Raw genomic sequence first — 18,620 nt, forward strand, 5'->3', positions numbered from 1 at the left:
TGACACAATGAATTATTTATCGTATTATAATTGAAAATAAAAATTAATCTCTGTAATTATTATTTTTTATTTGGTTGTTTGTGTTTTTTGAAGATATCTCGTGATAATTTTACCACGGCTCCAAGTTTAAGGTGTCCTTGATATTTTTGTTTGGGAATAATTTACTAAACTCATTCTGGTTGCATCATTCGCACAACAGATGCTGCATGAATTTTGGATGTCTATTTGCATGTAAAATTCAACTAAATTTTATCATTTCTGTTATTTAAAAGATTCTAGGGTACCTATGGCTATGGAGAGTTAGATATCGTCAATTTCATAAACTTTTTTGGTCTTTTTAACCGGTAGGTAGTAGTGGTAGTAGTCACTAAGATTTTATGAAACAACATAATTTATTACATCATTTACTTTCACCTAAAATTCGTATTTACCTACATAACAAGAAACTAGTAGGTACGATTAAAAATACTATTAGGTATTTTTATTACCCAACTGCGCCAGAAGGAGGGTTATGTTTTGATTAGGTATTTTGTAAAAAGCTTGCGGTTAAAATTTTCATTTGGGACGTGTCCCAAACCCAAATGTATAAGTACCCTGAAAACAAACAATTTGAATTCAGATTACGGAACCCTGCACGCAAGAATATTCGCGAGCTCATCATGAATATTGATCATCTCCAAACTTTTTGCGTTGGAAGCTCCAAAAGTGAATGCCCTCTGCCACGGGTAACCTTGGCCCGCTCAGAGAATGCCTTTCTTGCCGGCTATGACGCTTGCCCAACCGGCACCCACACGTGAGGCGCAGACAATCAGAATGGAGTTACAAAAGCTTAGTTTTGACATTCAGAAACAGACGAATTTCTTCTTGATCTACACTAATATTATAAAGAGGAAAACTTTGTTTGTAATATTATAAAGAGGAAAACTTTGTTTGTTTGTTTGTTTGTTTGTTTGGTTGTAATGAATAGTCATCAATAAGCTGGTAGATTTCAGTTTGATTCAAAGTCTTAAAATATGGTTTTAAAATTTTGACTGACGATTAGATGAATTATAAAAGATTTTTTGTAACGTAAAATTTATGTCTCATATATTTGGACATAAAGCACCACAAATGATTTCATAATGCATTATTAACATACACTCTCTATTTCAGACTCTTTAATTAATTTTCTTTTGAAACAAAACGTCTTTCTTGAAGGTATTTAAATCTATCTCTGTATTAAAACTGCATCAAAATTGATCAAATTACTTCTAAGTAGTTCATACCTAACGGCAAATAAAAACATTATTTCGTTAATTAAGCTATTCTTGTGACCCTTTATTCGCATAATATCAGATTCTCAAAATATCAGATTATCAAAATAGCAGATTCTCAATATAGCCAAAGTACAATCAAGACAACATTTATTTTTTAAATCAAATTTATTTTTAAATATGAGACAAACACTTATTGAAAACAAAAAAGATCACCATAGATTTAAAATTATATCCAGCGGCAATCATATAGTTCCAAAATACTGAACTGTCCTATCCATGACATTGACAGTGGGGCGCCACCGTCAATACCGGATCGCTGATTCCGATTTTTGCCATGTTGGAAACCATATAGTTGAACGATGGTAGCGCCCCCCTGTCATTGAGTTTGGTGGGACAGTTCAGCTTGGGTCATCTATACAAGTTTGCCCATTTGACCCTAAAGCTATGTATTCACTAGGCAACATTTGTTGATAAACTGTTTATGACTTGTGTGAAACAAGTTTACCATAAACACAGGTTTCTGAAACTTGACCGTCCACACTTGCTCTCCACTCATAGCGGGGAGTACGGCAACATGTATCATAAACAATGTTTCATCACCTATGTTTATGGACTGTTTATAAACTGTTTACAGAGATGATGAAACATTATGAAACATTTTTTATGAACAGTTTTCCGCCAAACACCCTGTATTCTGTGCATAAATTAGCATTCTTCATATTTATTTAAAGTAGATATCATGTTCATTTCGGCTTGACCTCTACTTTCTGGACACCCTGCATAGGTAATACAAATATATTTTTCACGTTGAATGTCCAATTTCGGTTATATTGAGATTCTGCTATTTTGATAATCTAATATTTTAAGAATCTGATATTTTGAGAATCTGATATTATGCGAATAAAGGCTTGTGACATTCCTACAACACTACACATACATAAATGTCCTACATAACATTAATTATTGTTTTTGGACTCTCATCTCATGTTATACATACCTCTTTTCCGACCTCCTGCATTAATTATGTTAAATTTTATTGTTTTTGAATTTAGAGAATCTCCATTATGTTGGTCTTGGTTGGTATTTATGAATGGAAGAAGCTCGTTTGCGCTTGGTGTCGGTATGTTTAATTCATTTTGTTTGAGGTTTTACTATGACAGAAATTTAATAAAATTTGAAAAAATATGTGTATTTGGTTGATACATTTTGTCAGTAAGATGTTTAATTATTTTAACTCTGGCTATAATAACAATTGCCATGTCTCTAGCGCTTTAATTATATCGTTTAATAACAAACAACGCGAATAAATTGTAAACGTCATTACTAACTCTATTATGACAATCATATTATGTAGAATAATTAAGAGCGTTTACGCCGTTTGGCGCAAAAACAGTACTTTTTCAACTCGTTACAATCATTAACCAGTAATACTACAAATATGTTATAGGCATAAATAGTTAGACAATTTCGTCGTCTAAATAGTTAATTGAGAAAATATTGCGATTAGTTTAGCATTTAAGAATTCTATCCAGATAAGTCCACACAGGTTTTGTAAATTTCCACTTTAGCGTCAGTTTACAAGCTGAAATTTGATAAAGATGACTAGCGTTTCAAATAGTTCCCTGCGTCAGAGTGATGTGTGCCGCAGCGATGCAAAAAGCAAAGAGCTCAGTATAAACACTACCCTCAAAAGGGCAGAACACTGATTTTCAGCTTTTGCTAGAGAACGCATGAAGCGTACAGGTACGGAATGAACCCGCTCGCTTTCGGAAACAATATTATTATCTACATTAGTATAAAATATATGATGAGACAAATAATCTTATGGTATAGTGTGCTTACTTTCTGTGAAAGTGTTCTTTCACAGAAAGAAGCAATGGAAAGGGGGAGCGAGAGGCCTCAGCCGACACTCCGGTTATCCGCTGCCGACACCCTTTGCGCAAGAGGACAGCTTATGGTCTCCAACTGTCCCTTCCTAACAGGCCTCGGTCGCTAGACATGGAGGTGTCTGGTGGCGGCTAAGGACGAATGCTACAGGCAACAGCCAATGGCGATGTCCCGCGTTCCCTCATATCACTTATATGGATCATGGCAGAAACAGTCAGGTTTTTAGTGGGTGTAGGGGCTACCCACCTTCTGGTAGGAAGAACCCCAAATAACCCAATAGCTGCCCCTGCAGCTGGTGGGTATGAAATGTTGTGCATTTTCCGGAATAGTAAACAGGAAAAGTTTGTTTTGAATAGAACCGATTTGAAAAAATCTCTCACAATAAAAATTCAAAAAATTTTCTGCTGAACATAGGCTATATAAAATATTCTCAAAATAGTAAAAAACCTTTGATAATTTACTATTTGATAAATAATTTACGTATTTATTATTGATTAGGACTAATGTATACCATTATTTATAATTATGGAGTCGGTGTTGGAAGATTTGAAGATTTTATAGTTTCCTTGAGCTGTCACTTGACAGCCTGGCATACTTTTACGATGGTGGATCAAAGTATTTTGATTTGACTATAGAGCGTGAGAACACGCACACAGTCATAATTATTTTAGTGTGAATAAAACTAGCATCGAAATTACCTAAACTTGACATGCCACGCTAGACGTAAACGCTCTTAAGATTGGCAATACTTAATTTCTTCATTCCGAATAAAATAATGGTCAGATTGTTCTATGCAATATTAACAAAACAACCTGAGATAAACACAAGACACAAATAATTTGATTAAATCAATCAATAAATTTAATAATTTGATTTATAACTCCAGATTATAATTATTATAATCTGGAGTTATAAATCAAACATTAAATTTAAATACAGCCAACTAAGGTAGACACATAGGAGGTAAGGTTTAAAAATGGTTTATGATGCGTCATCGCCAATGTGGGTCAGCTGCGCGAGCGCCGTGACATAATAATAATCGTGAAGTAATCGAGTTATCCCTTTCTCTCTCTTTCTGTCTTATAAGAAAAATGTATTCCCTTTTCACGTATATGTATAACATAAATTAATTTTGACATGTCTTAAATCCAAAAAGTAATTCTAAAACATTCTAACCCATCTCGGTTTAGGTAGCTGAAAATATCTAAATTTAAAGCTACGGATAAGTAGAGTCATCATTATTCATTGCCTCGTTGTGAACACCACAGTTTTTAGTCCCAAGTGTTCCTAATTAAGGTAATTTTAGCTGATGAAGGTCACAATTGGAAAGTGGGCCATGTGGAAATTGGTGATTTAACGCAAAACGTTAATCTCATGTGAACATTTCAAAAGGTCTTGTTTCTCACTGCACTGCACTCATAACTAAATAATTATTTACAAAAAACATTGTTATTTACTGTTGCTACGTCTGTTTGACCTGAATCTCTTCGACAGTATGTTGACAATTATTATTGTAATTGCTTATTAATATGACTGTTGCATAACACTCCGTCATATGCATCTACGAGGGCGGCACTGAAAATTTCGGGAATCAAGGAAGTGAAACAACATTACTATTTAAAAATGTATTTATTGCTTTTTAAAGTATTCTCCGCGAAATTTGACACATTTTTCCATACACGAAACCAATTATTGAAGCAACCATTCCATTCGGAAGTTTGGGTCTCCAAAATGGCCGTTTTGTAGGCGTCCACAGCTTCTTCAGGTGATGAAAATCTCTGACCACGCAATTTATTCTTTACTTTAGGGAAAGTATAGAAATCATTAGGGCTTTGGTCGGGGCTGTACGGCGGATGGTCTAATAATTCTATGTTTTCTTGCTCTAAAAACTCTTTTGTTCTGTGCGCGGTGTAAGAACTCGCATTGTCGTGATGGAGGATGATGCGGCGGTTGCAGTTCTCTTTACGGAGTTCAGAAACGACTTGTGGCAAAGAAATGCTAGCATACCATTCTGCATTAACCGTTCTTTGTCCCCCAAGAGGAATAGTCGCAACATGGCCGGTTTTGGAGACAAACGTGGCCACCATTTTTTTTGCAACACTCCGTGAACGAACAATTTTTGTTGGCTTTAACTCATTTTCGAACACCCAAACAAGTAACGCGAGCCGCTTTTTGCTCTTCACAGAGCGAATGCGGCATCCATCGGGAAAACAACTTTTTTACACCTAATTGTTCATGCAAGATTATTTGTATTTGACTCATGCCAATGTCTAAAGTTGCCTGAATTTCGCGGTATGTCACATGTCGATCTTCTTCAATCAGCTTACGCACAGCATCAACGTTTTATTGGGTGACTGCAGTTTTTGGACGACCTTGACGGGGACCATCACTGAGCTTGACACGTCCACGTTGAAATTCAGCAAACCAGCGATAAATTGTGGTTATGGATGGGGCTTCATTACCAAATGCAGAAATCATCCGGTCAACACACGGTTTTTGTGTTAAACCACTCCGAAAGTCATAATAAATCATCGCTCTTGAATTTTCTCGAGTCAATTCCATTTTCTCAGCGACTAAACAAGTTTCACAAGACCTTGTGATAAGACCGAGAATCTTTTTTTAAATAAATAAATGGTATTCGATGCTTAAAACCAAGGAGTTTGCAATTAAAAATATTTTAATATGATAGGAACAGTGGAAATATTCCATTCCCGATACTTTTAGTGCAGCCCTCGTACTTATGCATTCTGCAGTATACATGCTGAAACTATTATAATAAGTCATACTTAATTACTAATTAATTATTTACCTTGGGGGAGGCCATTGTCCAGCAGTGGACGTCTTTCGGCTGAAACGAACGAAGGACGAAGTAATTAACGATGCACTAAGAAATACAAAACACATGATCTCGACGCAAGAAAAGCAGTTAAGTAAACAAAAAATCAACACGAAACTAGCGCCCGTATTCACAAACATTACTATGAGGTCTCACAGAGCGCGTGGAAGACAGGGTGACACATGAACCCATCACAAAGCTCTATTCAATGCTGTGCGTTTTTATATTTATATTTATTTATTCAGAAACTCAACAGCTGTTTTAAATATTCATGTTAGTTTGATGAGCAATTAAATAGTTTCATAGCTTCATAAATAAGTTCTTACATTATTACATTTAACAGTACCTCTAGTAGGAAAAACTTTCGAGTTCGTTTCGTTGCGTATTCAAAGTGTCATCGAAAAATTTTGTATGAAAAATTAAACAGCGCCCCCTATATTATAGCCGCCCTAGGGGGCGCTGTTTAATTTTTCATACAAAATTTTTCGATGACACTTTGAATACGCAACGAAACGAACTCGAAAGTTTTTCCTACTAGAGGTACAGGTAATGAGTAATGAGTACCATGCGTTCGATTTGCTGCTTCGTTTAAGCAAGCATCGTTTGTGAATACGGACGTAAGTCTAAACTTTGAGAAATAAGCATTGAATGAACCTGTGATAACACTTGAGTAATTAATTGCATTACTTTGTAAATAATTATAGTGTTGACGTGTGCATAAAAATACTATCTCTTACAACGTTGAGGAGTACTTATTATTATTCTGTGGTTGAGGCGCGACGTAACGTTTAATTGGACTCTACATAGCTATCAAGATCATACTATTGCGCAGATCATTTTAGTAACATGATGTGCTATTATACTCATACTACAATACTACACACCAAAGCAAATAATTATAAAGTAAGACATACGAGTATACCGTAACTTCCGATTCCTATGCTAAAAGCTCTTTTAAGATTATAAGATTCTGACTGACGAAACAATGATAACTCCAAATGTGATAGGACACCTGAATATTATGTTTTAATTTCTTATGCCCGTTTTCACCATGAATCCCTAACTTTCAAGTGACCCCTTTGAAAACAAAATTCCTGTTATGTTTTACTATAGGGGTCACATAAAAATTAGGGATTGATGGTGAAAACGGGCATTAGAGGAACAAAATTATTAAATTATTATGAACTAAGTAAGGAAGGAAAGCTCTCCCTTACATGAAGAAATACATCACCCAATAGTTGTGAAGGAGCTTTCATTTAAAATATTTAATTGGATGAAACCTATGATAATTTAATTTTTTTTTTTTTTTAGGTGAACGGGGTAGGATATAATAAATATTCTTTACACAGCAATATTCACGAATGAGTAACTGTACAATTTGAAAAATGCAACGTTATACGACTTAACGATCTTGGCACACAAACACAATTCATGAATTTTAATGTCTCGTAATATTTAACTATAGAGTACAGCAATACTTGCGGTTTTTCTTCCATTGAATAACTTTACGTTCGTACGGCAATAACCGTATTTACGTATACGTGATTTTCGTCAATTTCGGCCCAAACAGTGTGATTAAGGTCATCTACCTTAATCATTTGTACTATTATGAAGCGTTATGTAACGCCTGAAACACATAAACAAACCAGGGGTGTGGAACATTCTGCGGTTTTCTTAATAATTTAAAAAATATGAAATTCCGTTGATTGCTTTTTTGTTTCTGAAGGAGAATGTTTTAAAACAATTGGGATCGATGTTGTTATAATACATACGTACTTTTATCTACAGGCTATTTCATTATATTTCATACCAGAAATACAGATACAGAACCAGAGTTCTATACTTTTTATATGAATCTGTAAAAGGTAGACGATTACCTATTATCTTATTGCAATTTGATTGCCAAACTATAAAATGAGAGTAATTTGAAAATTCCTTGGATTTTTCTACATTAATCATTTCTTGAAATTTCATGTGAACCAAATAAGTTTTCCATCAAACCCAAACCGCAAATGTTGGCGACTCCTTCGCCTTCGCTAAAAAGCATAGCGTGTCCGAAAGAGTAAAGGTACTGTGTAGTGGCGATTACCTCAGTGGGCAGCAAAAGAAGGACCGCCAGTGGCACAGTGAGCAGTGTGGTTTGGTGCTTCGCGAAAGATACCCGCCAGTGATTGTTGTGACTGAACAGTTGAGATTTGGCGGCAATTTTTGACAAGTGAGTATTTTTTTTTATTTCGTTTTAGGCAAAGGAATAAAGTTTTAAATGGTCAGTTCTGCGTTTTAGGCAAAGGCAAATTGTGGTTAGTTAGGAAAATATTGTGCTTTGCGATGCAAATGTTTAAGCTGATCTTTCAGTAAAATCTCATTTAAGTAATTAACTTTTAATGTAACTTTTTATTGGATTGAAAGTTTGTTCATGCTTTTTGTAATAAATTAATGTTATTAATGCTGAATGTTACATTCAAACACAAAAAATATGCTGATAATTTTAAATTACGTTTACCTATGCAAAACTTCCAAATTGTTCATATCTACCTACTTCTGAATTTCAATTTCTTTACAATATTTAATTAATTAAACCACTAATTTGTAATTTAATTGGCTTTTCAAGACGAAATCAAACAATCCTAAGTGCTTTACAATTGATCCCATTAGCTAATTAGCACAGTAACGAGAAATTAATTGCAATCAAAATCTTTTTAAATTTAATTAATTCAGTTACACTCAGATCTTATTGCCAAGTTACAAATCATGCAAATGATGTAAGAAACGAGACATTTTTATTACGTCTCAGATTACGTTTCATTGCTACAAAACAACCACTTTTCTGTTTAACCGCAATTGGCACATCTAGTTTCTTTAAAAAGAAAAAATAATGGTCGAATCGAATAAATACAATATACATATTTCTAGGTCTTTATTAGAATTTTTTATTGCTATTTAATTAGCTATTATAATCCAACTTGACGAAGAAGTAGAGCAAAAAAATAAGATTTTGTGAGTTCAAAACTTCAAACGGATCATATCTTTACCGCATTTTATGAAATTCCTTCAGAAAATGTAGTAAGCTGTATCTGTACGAAATTAAGAAACTTCTGCGGTCTACGGATTGATATTTGGTACCTACTTAACTAAAAAAAAACAGTCCAAATAAAAACAATTAAAGGTACTGCATAATTTATAATTGATGTTCGTTGTTCTTTCCAATATGCATCTGACTGTACATTATTTAATCTTAGACACATTTTTACACCGGCATTAAGTAACTTGAGTAACACTTCACACGAACCGCGCGCGCCTGCGCTCTAATTGAGTTGCCCAAGCGCATAGATGGGGCACAATTATTTTTCATTATCTCGATTATGCAGACCACAACCGTGAGCTGAAATAATTTCTGGGCTGGAACACCAACATAGTACCTACATACCTACATAATAATAGACGAAGAGCTAGTGAACGCCAGACAGTTTTGACAGTTCCAACTCCTTGCCAGACAGTTTTTTTAGGGTAGCTCCCAAAGCCACGATGACCCAAACTTCATAATTCACCTACATTATATCCTATAATTATTGGGAGCATATTTTATGCTGACAAACTTTCAGCTTTTATAAAATGACGTAGGTCTGGCGTTCACTAGCTCTTAGTTTATAATGTAGAGATAGAGAATTTTAGACCTTAATCATACTATTCGTTACGGGCTATCTGAGTCACCTCACTTTTTCGTGTAGTTTTTGAGTAAACTTGAAACATCAGTAAAACAAAGTTTGACTGTGCTTTATTTAATGAGAAGTTTAGTAACTTGAATAATATTTATTTCGACTTAAACACTTACGCAGATATTCACAAACGATACTTGCTTAAGTGAAGCAGCAAATCGAACGCACAGCGTTTAATAGAGCTCTGTGATTGGTTCTTGTGTCACTCTGTGCGTCCACGCGCACTGTGAGACCTTATAGTAATGTTTGTAAATACGGGCGTTAGATAGTTTTGTAGCTATAAATCAATCATGTAGACCCTAACCTACAGTGTAATAATTCACTAAAAAGTGTAGGGTGTTAACTACCTCTACTTATAAAAAGTCTTATCAAAAAGGCATACACTCAGAAACTTAGAAATGGTTCCGTATGATCTTTGCGTGCTTTTCACATAATTATGTTATGATCTTGTGAGAACGAAGGTCAGTAACAAAGCAAAAACAATAGGTTTACCTACATGCCACATCAAATAATGCGTGAGAACTACTTAAAACTAACACCGCGAAGCAATGCGATGTATTTAAAATAATAGAGAGATATAAACATTCTTGGCAAATATTATAACTAGCAGTCACAACATTTCATGTTTCTAAAGAGCTTCTTAAATTGTTTCATAATAATTAACACAATGACCTGCATTAGTTGGAGTACGAGTACCTACCTATTTATGAAGAGAGATTACTCGTAGATTAGAAGTAGGTTATAGCATTATAGCAAACCATTTCAACATTTCTTAGTAATATAGTAGCAATCAGGATCCAGGCCACACTCATGATGACATTAATCTAATTTCATATTACAATCTGCCGTAAGATTATTAACTTGCGACACGGCTGCGCACACGCACCTATAGGGTTACCAATAACGCAATCGCCACATATTGGACACGCGTTTGTTCCATTGAGCCCTGAAGGTTACTTCGAAACTTAAACCTTTTCAGTATCACTTTCAGAACTACTACATAAACTTAGATTCATGAAATAATCATCTGATATGAACCCAAAAGATGTAGAAAACCTACAAGTTCTTGAGTGAAGCACGTCTTATTTTATGCTCATGATAGTCGAAAATAGATTTTAACTTGTAGCTTAAAAAATGAAATTATCAATTACGAGTAATATAGTGACCTATTATTGAGACTTGTCATATAGGTAACATTTACTTATTTATTGAAAATCATAGTGAAATAAATGAATCACTTTTACTATAACTAGAGCTTCTTTGATGTTACTGAGATCTGACCGTTAAAATTCATCCTATGCTTATAGTTTTTGACGTAGTTTCCGAATACGGAGCAACAAACAGTAACCGGAATGTAACAAAAGATATGATGTATGTTACACGCTGCTTCTGTCCGCGACATCGTTACAACAGAACCTTTGGGCCGAACTTGTTAGTTAGGAAACTGCCTCTGTGACATCATTAACCGAACTGTTTCTTAATGATGACGGATGAGATCGTAATCTTTTTACCTAAAGGTCGATGTATCTGACTGATGTAATAATCTTCTTCCTAACTTATTCTACTTTCTGGCATTAAAAATAGAGACCTTGATAATTAGTAGAATTACCTTTTTTTACGGGGAAAAAATGCGTTGAATCGCATACCTACCCTGCGGGGACAGGGTAGGTTATGTGGGGCTCACCAAGTCTGAAGGACGAGCCATATCCACTAAAAAGACCCCGGTGCTCCGTCGCCATAAGTGGGGGGAGGAAACTGTGGGTTTCCGGACAAAGTCTTCTCCACCACAGCCCCTCCCGGCGATTGCCCGCCTACATGGCGGGCCCTACAAGCCCCCAGGACGGGGGGTGACAGGAGCAGCTGGGAGCACACAGCTGTTCCGAATCCGATTGATGACGATTCCGACGATGGTGGTGACCTGTGCAATGCAGGCGGGGGCGCCCCCACGCCCCCGGCCCGCTGGCTATCACTGAGGAGAGGAAACTGGAGGTGACCTATTCTTAGGTGTAATGACTTAAGACAGTCTTAAGTTTATAGAAATGGATCATAGCACATGCGAAAATCAGGAGAGGTTTTTGCTTACCGGTCAATGTGAAAAATCATTGAGCCTTTATCCAGCAGTGGACATCATTTGGCTAAAACGAACGAAAGAACTGCTCGATATGTGGGGTACACTCATCTTCACCATTTTAGACTGGTAACGATTTGTCCCATTAATTCTGATGCTTTGGCCATATTCTTTTAATATGCTAAATATCTACTGAACTAACTACTTACGAAAGACTGTTAACCTATTCTGAAAACGTCGCCCTACCTCTCCTCGCTTTGACACTATCTCAGAATCTATGATTACGTGATGAGAGATGGAAAATATCGTCATCTTATTAGTATTTTATACCCATGGACAAATGGCCGGCCCTTAAGCAATGAATAGGGTTGACCCACCCAGACTCATAATTTCAATTTCAATAGTGAACGTAACATGTAAATTGTTATGTAACTGTAATGCCACGTTGAGTGCATTTTATAGGTCGCTGTGAGCCTTTTGCAATTTACATTGTGAAGCTCGGGTTAATAGTAAGACGAGAGCAATAATTATTATAATGAAAGTGGTAGAGTCAATCAAAATTTAACAAAAAATAGACATGACTCTATCAACTTTAATAATGACTCGACGATACCCATGTAAGTAAATAGCAGTTAAACAGAGTCTGAAATGCCATTAAATATTGCGTTCGTTAGTTACCCAATAAAATAAAGTTTGTACATATCTATTATATAAAAGAAAGTCGTGTTAGTTACTCCACTTATAACTCAAGAACGGCTGAACTGATTTAGCTGAAAATTGTCAGGGAGGTAGTTTAGAGCCAGGAAAAGGACATAGGATACTTTTTATCCCGTTATTTATTGCCATTAAGGCGGAACAAAGTTCGCCGGGTCAGCTAGTCAAATATAAAAAGAACGCAACACTCAACACAATAAAATCGTAACAGATGGAATAAAAATCTACATAGATAAGCAGTCTTACATAAATTAAGCAAACGGTTTACTCTGCATACAATGCCATTACAAAAAGCACAAGAACAGTTCGTTTATTGTAATACCCGAATGTTGTCTTACATAACACATCAAAAATCATATCATTGCCCAACCAGTTGCCTCACTAGTTGCCGGACTGCTCGATTGGGTATCGCTATAGTTGCACTGCGCCCAAGCCCAATCTCGTGAGAGAAAAGGTCAGGCAATTTGCAATTTGAAACAGCGGAGCGATTACCGTTGATTGAGTTGGAAAAGACGCGTGCGCAATGAATATGAGGCTAGTTTTAGTTTCAGAATTTTCCTAGCATGACTCAGTGTATGTAAATTGAATAACGCAAAAATTCTAGCTTCGCGTATAATTGGAGATGTTTGAACTTATGAAGTCTAGTTACGGGTATTCTAGATACTCGTGTATTTTACTAATAGTCTTTGATAGCTAGCTTATAGACTTTACGAGTAATTAATTACTTCTGCGACGATGATTCTTAAAATTACCCATTTTAAATAGCATTTAGTGATTTGTAAGATTTTTTATAAAGCAAGTTATTTTTCGAACTTTGTTCTAGGACCATTATAAAGCATTTAACAATTATGTAGACAATACTTCGAGATAGTGCTCAAAGGCATACGCAACACGTCGCCTTGTAGAAGATGCAAACTCAATATTTTGTAAGTGCATTGTGTAACGAGGATGTCAGGGAGGACGCGTCTGTTTGCGCCCATGACACGCAGAAAATTACAAAGTATTGTTATGAAGCAAATAATATTGTTCCTTTAGAGGTTGTTCGTACAAGTTATTTATATTTATGTCACACTTGTAGAGCTGGAATGGATCTGAACGTTTAATATATTGTAGCACACATTTCAAAGATGCTGAAACAAAAAAAAAACGGACTATAGAATTTACACATTTTTGGAACTCAAATTACAACATCATTTTCTTTGATAAACTTTACAAACATTTGTAATACACAAGAGGCATCATGTTCCTGTAGGTACCTGGACATTCAACACATGTAATCCTCATCATAACGCATCAAATTTACATGGATATGTTACAGTTAAAACCCGTTTTCTCTGGTGAAAACTAGTTTTTCCTAAAGGCCTTTGTTAAAACTTGGAGCGAGATCAAACGCGAAGCTCAAGACCAAACGCGATGGAGGACTGTTGTGGACGCCCTCTGCCCCATCTAGGGGACATAGGACCTTAACTCAATACGAGGAGTATTGTAGTTTTAACAAAGACACCAGAAACATCCAATACAAACAAATCTCTTTCTTTACAGATCCACGACAATGTCTCGACGTCTAACCAAACGATACCTGACCGCTGCCGACGAGTACAAATGCCCGCTGTCCGAAGACACGCAGGCGATCGCCTCGGACCAGCTTCGGGAGACCCACAACTCCAGATCCCAAGCGCTTACAGCCTTGAGGAGCTGGATGGAGCAGAACCCCAAGTTCATGGCTGTGAGGATGGGTAAGATTTATTTTAAGTTCTATGATCTTCTTATTCGTTTCGCTCTTGGCACAGCTGTCGTGGTCACGTTGAGGCGTTCACGTCGGTTGTAGAGGCGGATACAGCTTTCCGCCCGCCATCTCTGTGATATCATTATGGTAGTCCTATATTTGTGGTCACAGTTATTATATTAGATGATACCAGACCAGATACGCAGACACATTATTGGTAGTACTGACTCATGTATCAGACCAGTTACTTTAAATGCTCAGTACCCAGAGAAATAGGTATATTCATTGGTGGTACCAAAAGTAGTAATAGTACTTATTATTATTCTGTGGTAGTACTCCCAAAGAGTAAGTAGGATTTAAAAGAAACTCTCTTTTTGCAGCAGGCTTGAATCAGTTCGAAAAACAGAATATCTTATGAGTACATCTTGGAGTAAATACTAATGAAGTAATCATTAACACTTACTATTTCGTCCATCAAATTCCAGATTCAAGTTTCCTCCTCCGTTTCCTCCGAGCGAAGAAATTCAGTGTGCCGATGGCTCAAGAGGCCATTGAGAGGTACATCCTGCTGCGCCAGTCCTGGGGCATCGCCTTCAACCAGCTCGACTACAAACTGCCAGTCATGATGGAGCTTATCGACCTGGGGTGAGTTTGCTGGAACAGTTCTTGAGTCGGGAATATTCGCATGGCTTAGACAAAAGTGTAGGCCAAACCCTCTGTTTTCTTATGGTAAAATAAATAGTCGTCCTCCTACAGTGGAGACTAAAGGATTAATAACAATGACAAAAGTTATAAAGTCTTGGACCCGAAATGGCAGAAATAACTTTGAAGTGTCTCAGGATTTAAAATACGAGTACAGAAGTCGTGGCAGACAGATACTAAAATGTTCTTTCTTCTAAAAATAGTTAACATTCTTAAAACCGTCCTGTAAATTTCATTAAACTAAGGTTCGTAAATTTTTCGGTAAATTCCTTGCTGAAAGTAATCAAATGACTTTTACCACTTAACTAATATATTATCCATTGCAGGTACATTTTTGTCAGTCCCTTCAAGGACGCCGGCGGTCGTCGTGTTGTCATATACAGGCCTGGTAGATATGCCTTACTTCCCCGGTTTTACCTGTAGCGTTCATGCTTACATCCATTTATACAAATATGTATTTAAACTTTATGTATCTTATTCCGAGGTATGTATTTTTATGTATTCGTAACTTACCGAATAATCTTGATAGCTCCGAAAAACTCTTGACTTTCTTGCAAGACAGAGAGTTAACTTTCTCAATTTAACACCACAGTAAATTCACGCAAGTTTGGGATAACCAAGTAAGTTACTTATATTTTTAAATAAAATTAGCATAAGTGTATTTATTTGTCAAAATATTTATAAGTATAAAATCTATATGTCATAAATATATATGGAAGCATTCATCCAAACCGTCATCAGGACTGACGTCATCATTGCTAACAAAGGGATTGTAAGTATTGTCCATTAAATAATTTAATCTCCACTTCACAGCACATTCAGTCCATATTACCGACACCCATTTCGCTACACCAAATCTTTCTAGAAGAGTACCTGACTAACAGCACTTTCTTGAAACAAACTCACTAAGCTTGTATTAACATTGCCTACTCTTTGCCCGTGATATTAAGTATTTTATAGGCAAAGGAGACAATAACTCTATGCATAAGTAAATTATATTTACCTACTAAAATACCAATCCGAGCTGCCGTTTGTCCAACTAAGTATGTTACAAGAATTCTACTAGACGGAATCTTCATTAAACCCACAAAGTTAACTGCAATTAACTTATGCATAAAAAAACAAATGCAATGAAGAATACTCCTCTGTAAACTTGAAAATTATCGTTGTGATAATACCAAATTCATGGCAATACCACTTTTCCATCTTTTCTGCACTAAACATGTTGACCACGTCATGCATCGCCGGTGGTCCTTCTGTTTAGTTCTACTGGAAGCATCACAGATAAGCCCATTTGAAATCAAATCACCCGTAGAAATTATGGTAGGACCACTGCAAAATATATTTCCGTAGTTCTATCATGAAGACTGAGCAGTAGGACCACGGGCAACACACTATTGCTAGAGAAAAGACTGACTGTTTCTCCCTCTAGGCGTTTTCGACCCTTACAAATACACGAACCAAGACATGTGCCGGGTGATGGGCATCTGTTACGAGACGCTGCTCGAGGACGAGGAATCGCAGGTGCGCGGGCTGGTCCACTACGCGGACGGCAGCGGCGTCAGCTTCCCACACCTCACGTTGTTCACGCCCAAGGAGGCTGTCAGGATCGTGAAGAATGGAGAGGTATATGAAGACGCATATTTATAACCCCTATTCGTTCTTTTCAGCTTTTCCTCCTATGACTCAATCTCAACCTTCGTAATCTTAAATCAACCACTTCCTAAGCCTTCTAATGAAAACCTCATATCTCCCCAACCACAAAAGCAACCATCTGACATAGCTCTGACTGTGAGCAAGCCGATATTTTCCTCTCAAAAATCTGAGAAGGAACTTCGGGGGTCTCCCCCTGGTTCCAGCAGTGGACGCTGGACAAAGGTGGATGGATCCCCATGGATTCCCACAAGAACCGGACTACCAGCACTGTCTTTTGATACAGACTTAATTCCTGCGATCCGTATAATGAAAAGAAATACCCTTGCTATTGTTTCTTCTATTTTGAGGGCTAAATCGCAACGGGCCTTACGAAGCTCGGAATCGTCGTACTTATTTGATACTGAGAGTGATAGAAACGGTTGGAGTTATTTATAGCAAGGCATTAAATCTGGGGACCTCCAGCCGGGTCCATGAAGGTGTTTGGCTGGATTATCAAGCCTAAAAAGTAGAGTCCAATCTTTTGATCCAGTTTCAGTAGGATGTATTTTGAAATACCCGGACACAGAAATGTTATAAACGTACGAGATATTTATATAATTTAGTCAACATCACATCTTACTGCAATTTTCACACCTATGCAACAAGTGCCACATGTTGCACGGCCACATTTTGAAACTTACTGATTACATCAATTATTATTTTTTAGCGTACCCTCCCAATGAGACATAAAGAGATCTACGGCGTGAACGTACACCCGACAGTCAAGTTCGCGCTCGACTTCGGCATGGCGCTCATCTCAGACAAAATCCGCAAGCGCGTTCGTCTGTACAGCTCCCCTGCTGACGTGGAGATCGACAAGAAACTGTTGCCACAGGAGTACGGCGGTGTTATGCCTATGAAGGAGATGATCGGTTAGTAGTCCAAAGTACTTATTCAAAACTGTACTACCAGCTCAGCTTGACTATTTACCAATATCCAATGAATGCAATGAACTATCTGAAGTGAATCTTTCATAAGAGATGATTTTTAATCACATGGCTGATAAATTCACCACCTTAACTTGCTAGAGAGACAGTGAGTTTTAATTTAATAACTATTTGGGATCCTCAGATGTAGCTTGCTCACTCTACTGATATGTGAGTGAGAGGTCTTGTTTACTGAGTATTAGTGCTCCAATAAAAGCCTGTAAGTAATACCTGATCATTTAATTTCCGTATTCAGCAAAATCTAACCTACACCATCTTTCCAGAACTGTGGAAGGAGGAGCTAGCCAGCAAACGCGACACGCTGCTTCTGAACGACAAAATGGCGGTCCGCCTTGAAATGTACAGCGAAGCGGCGCGAGAGGGCGCCATTTCCGCGCTGCGCGCCGGCGCCAACACGTGCGCGGGCGCAGACGCGGTCGGCGACGCCATGCGCGGCCTCACCGGCAACTTTAGGAAGCTAGAAGTCGATTGAGACCCACCAGACTGTTGTTGTTAACTCTAGATATAACTGATGGAAAGCCCGACCAGAATGTATAGCACCAAGAATATGCGCCACAAAATATTGCATTGTTATTTGAAACAAATAAGGTCACTCACCAAGACTCTTCTGGTCATGTTTTCATGAACTGAGCCTGTAGACGCTAATTTTAAAATTAATTATTAAGCTTAAATTAGGAATTATTGTACAAATTAATGGTTAAAATAAAAACATGACATGTTTATTGTGTTATTTATTAAAAATCCACCAACTACCTAATTGGTAGAAATCATTACACTCTTTCACGTCGTCACTCGGGAAAGTCATCATTATACAAAATGCAACGTTGAAAACTCGCATACACAAACCAAATTTTTGGCAATCTAGTAAATAAGGCCTACTCTAAACAGTCGATTTATCCGTAACAATGGTTATTGAGCGAAACATTTATGAAAAAATAACTGTTTCTCCGTTACCAACTGTTTAAATGACATTTGTAGTAATATTTGGCGTACGTTACATTAGGTTTTGCTGTGCGTTAGCTTTTACACTGATGGCACGGCACAAAGGAAGATTTGTTGGCACATACAAAACT

The 18,620-nt window shown here is 36.9% G+C and overlaps 1 protein-coding gene across 1 annotated transcript; it reads left to right on the plus strand.

Moving 5' to 3' along the window:
* The first annotated feature begins 8,065 nt into the window (after window positions 1-8,065).
* LOC114351818 (alpha-tocopherol transfer protein-like) lies at window positions 8,066-18,239 on the plus strand. The gene is made up of 7 exons (XM_028303152.1): window positions 8,066-8,194; window positions 14,020-14,213; window positions 14,689-14,848; window positions 15,232-15,293; window positions 16,338-16,531; window positions 17,268-17,472; window positions 17,811-18,239. The coding sequence occupies exons 2-7, from the start codon at window positions 14,030-14,032 to the stop codon at window positions 18,017-18,019; spliced, it is 1,014 nt and encodes a 337-aa protein (XP_028158953.1). The 5' UTR covers window positions 8,066-8,194; window positions 14,020-14,029; the 3' UTR covers window positions 18,020-18,239.
* The last annotated feature ends 381 nt before the right edge of the window (window positions 18,240-18,620 follow it).

The sequence above is a fragment of the Ostrinia furnacalis genome, unplaced genomic scaffold (assembly GCF_004193835.3).
Source record: "Ostrinia furnacalis isolate ACB-3 unplaced genomic scaffold, ASM419383v2 OfSCF1198, whole genome shotgun sequence".
In the NCBI taxonomy this organism is placed as follows: Eukaryota; Metazoa; Arthropoda; class Insecta; order Lepidoptera; family Crambidae; genus Ostrinia; species Ostrinia furnacalis.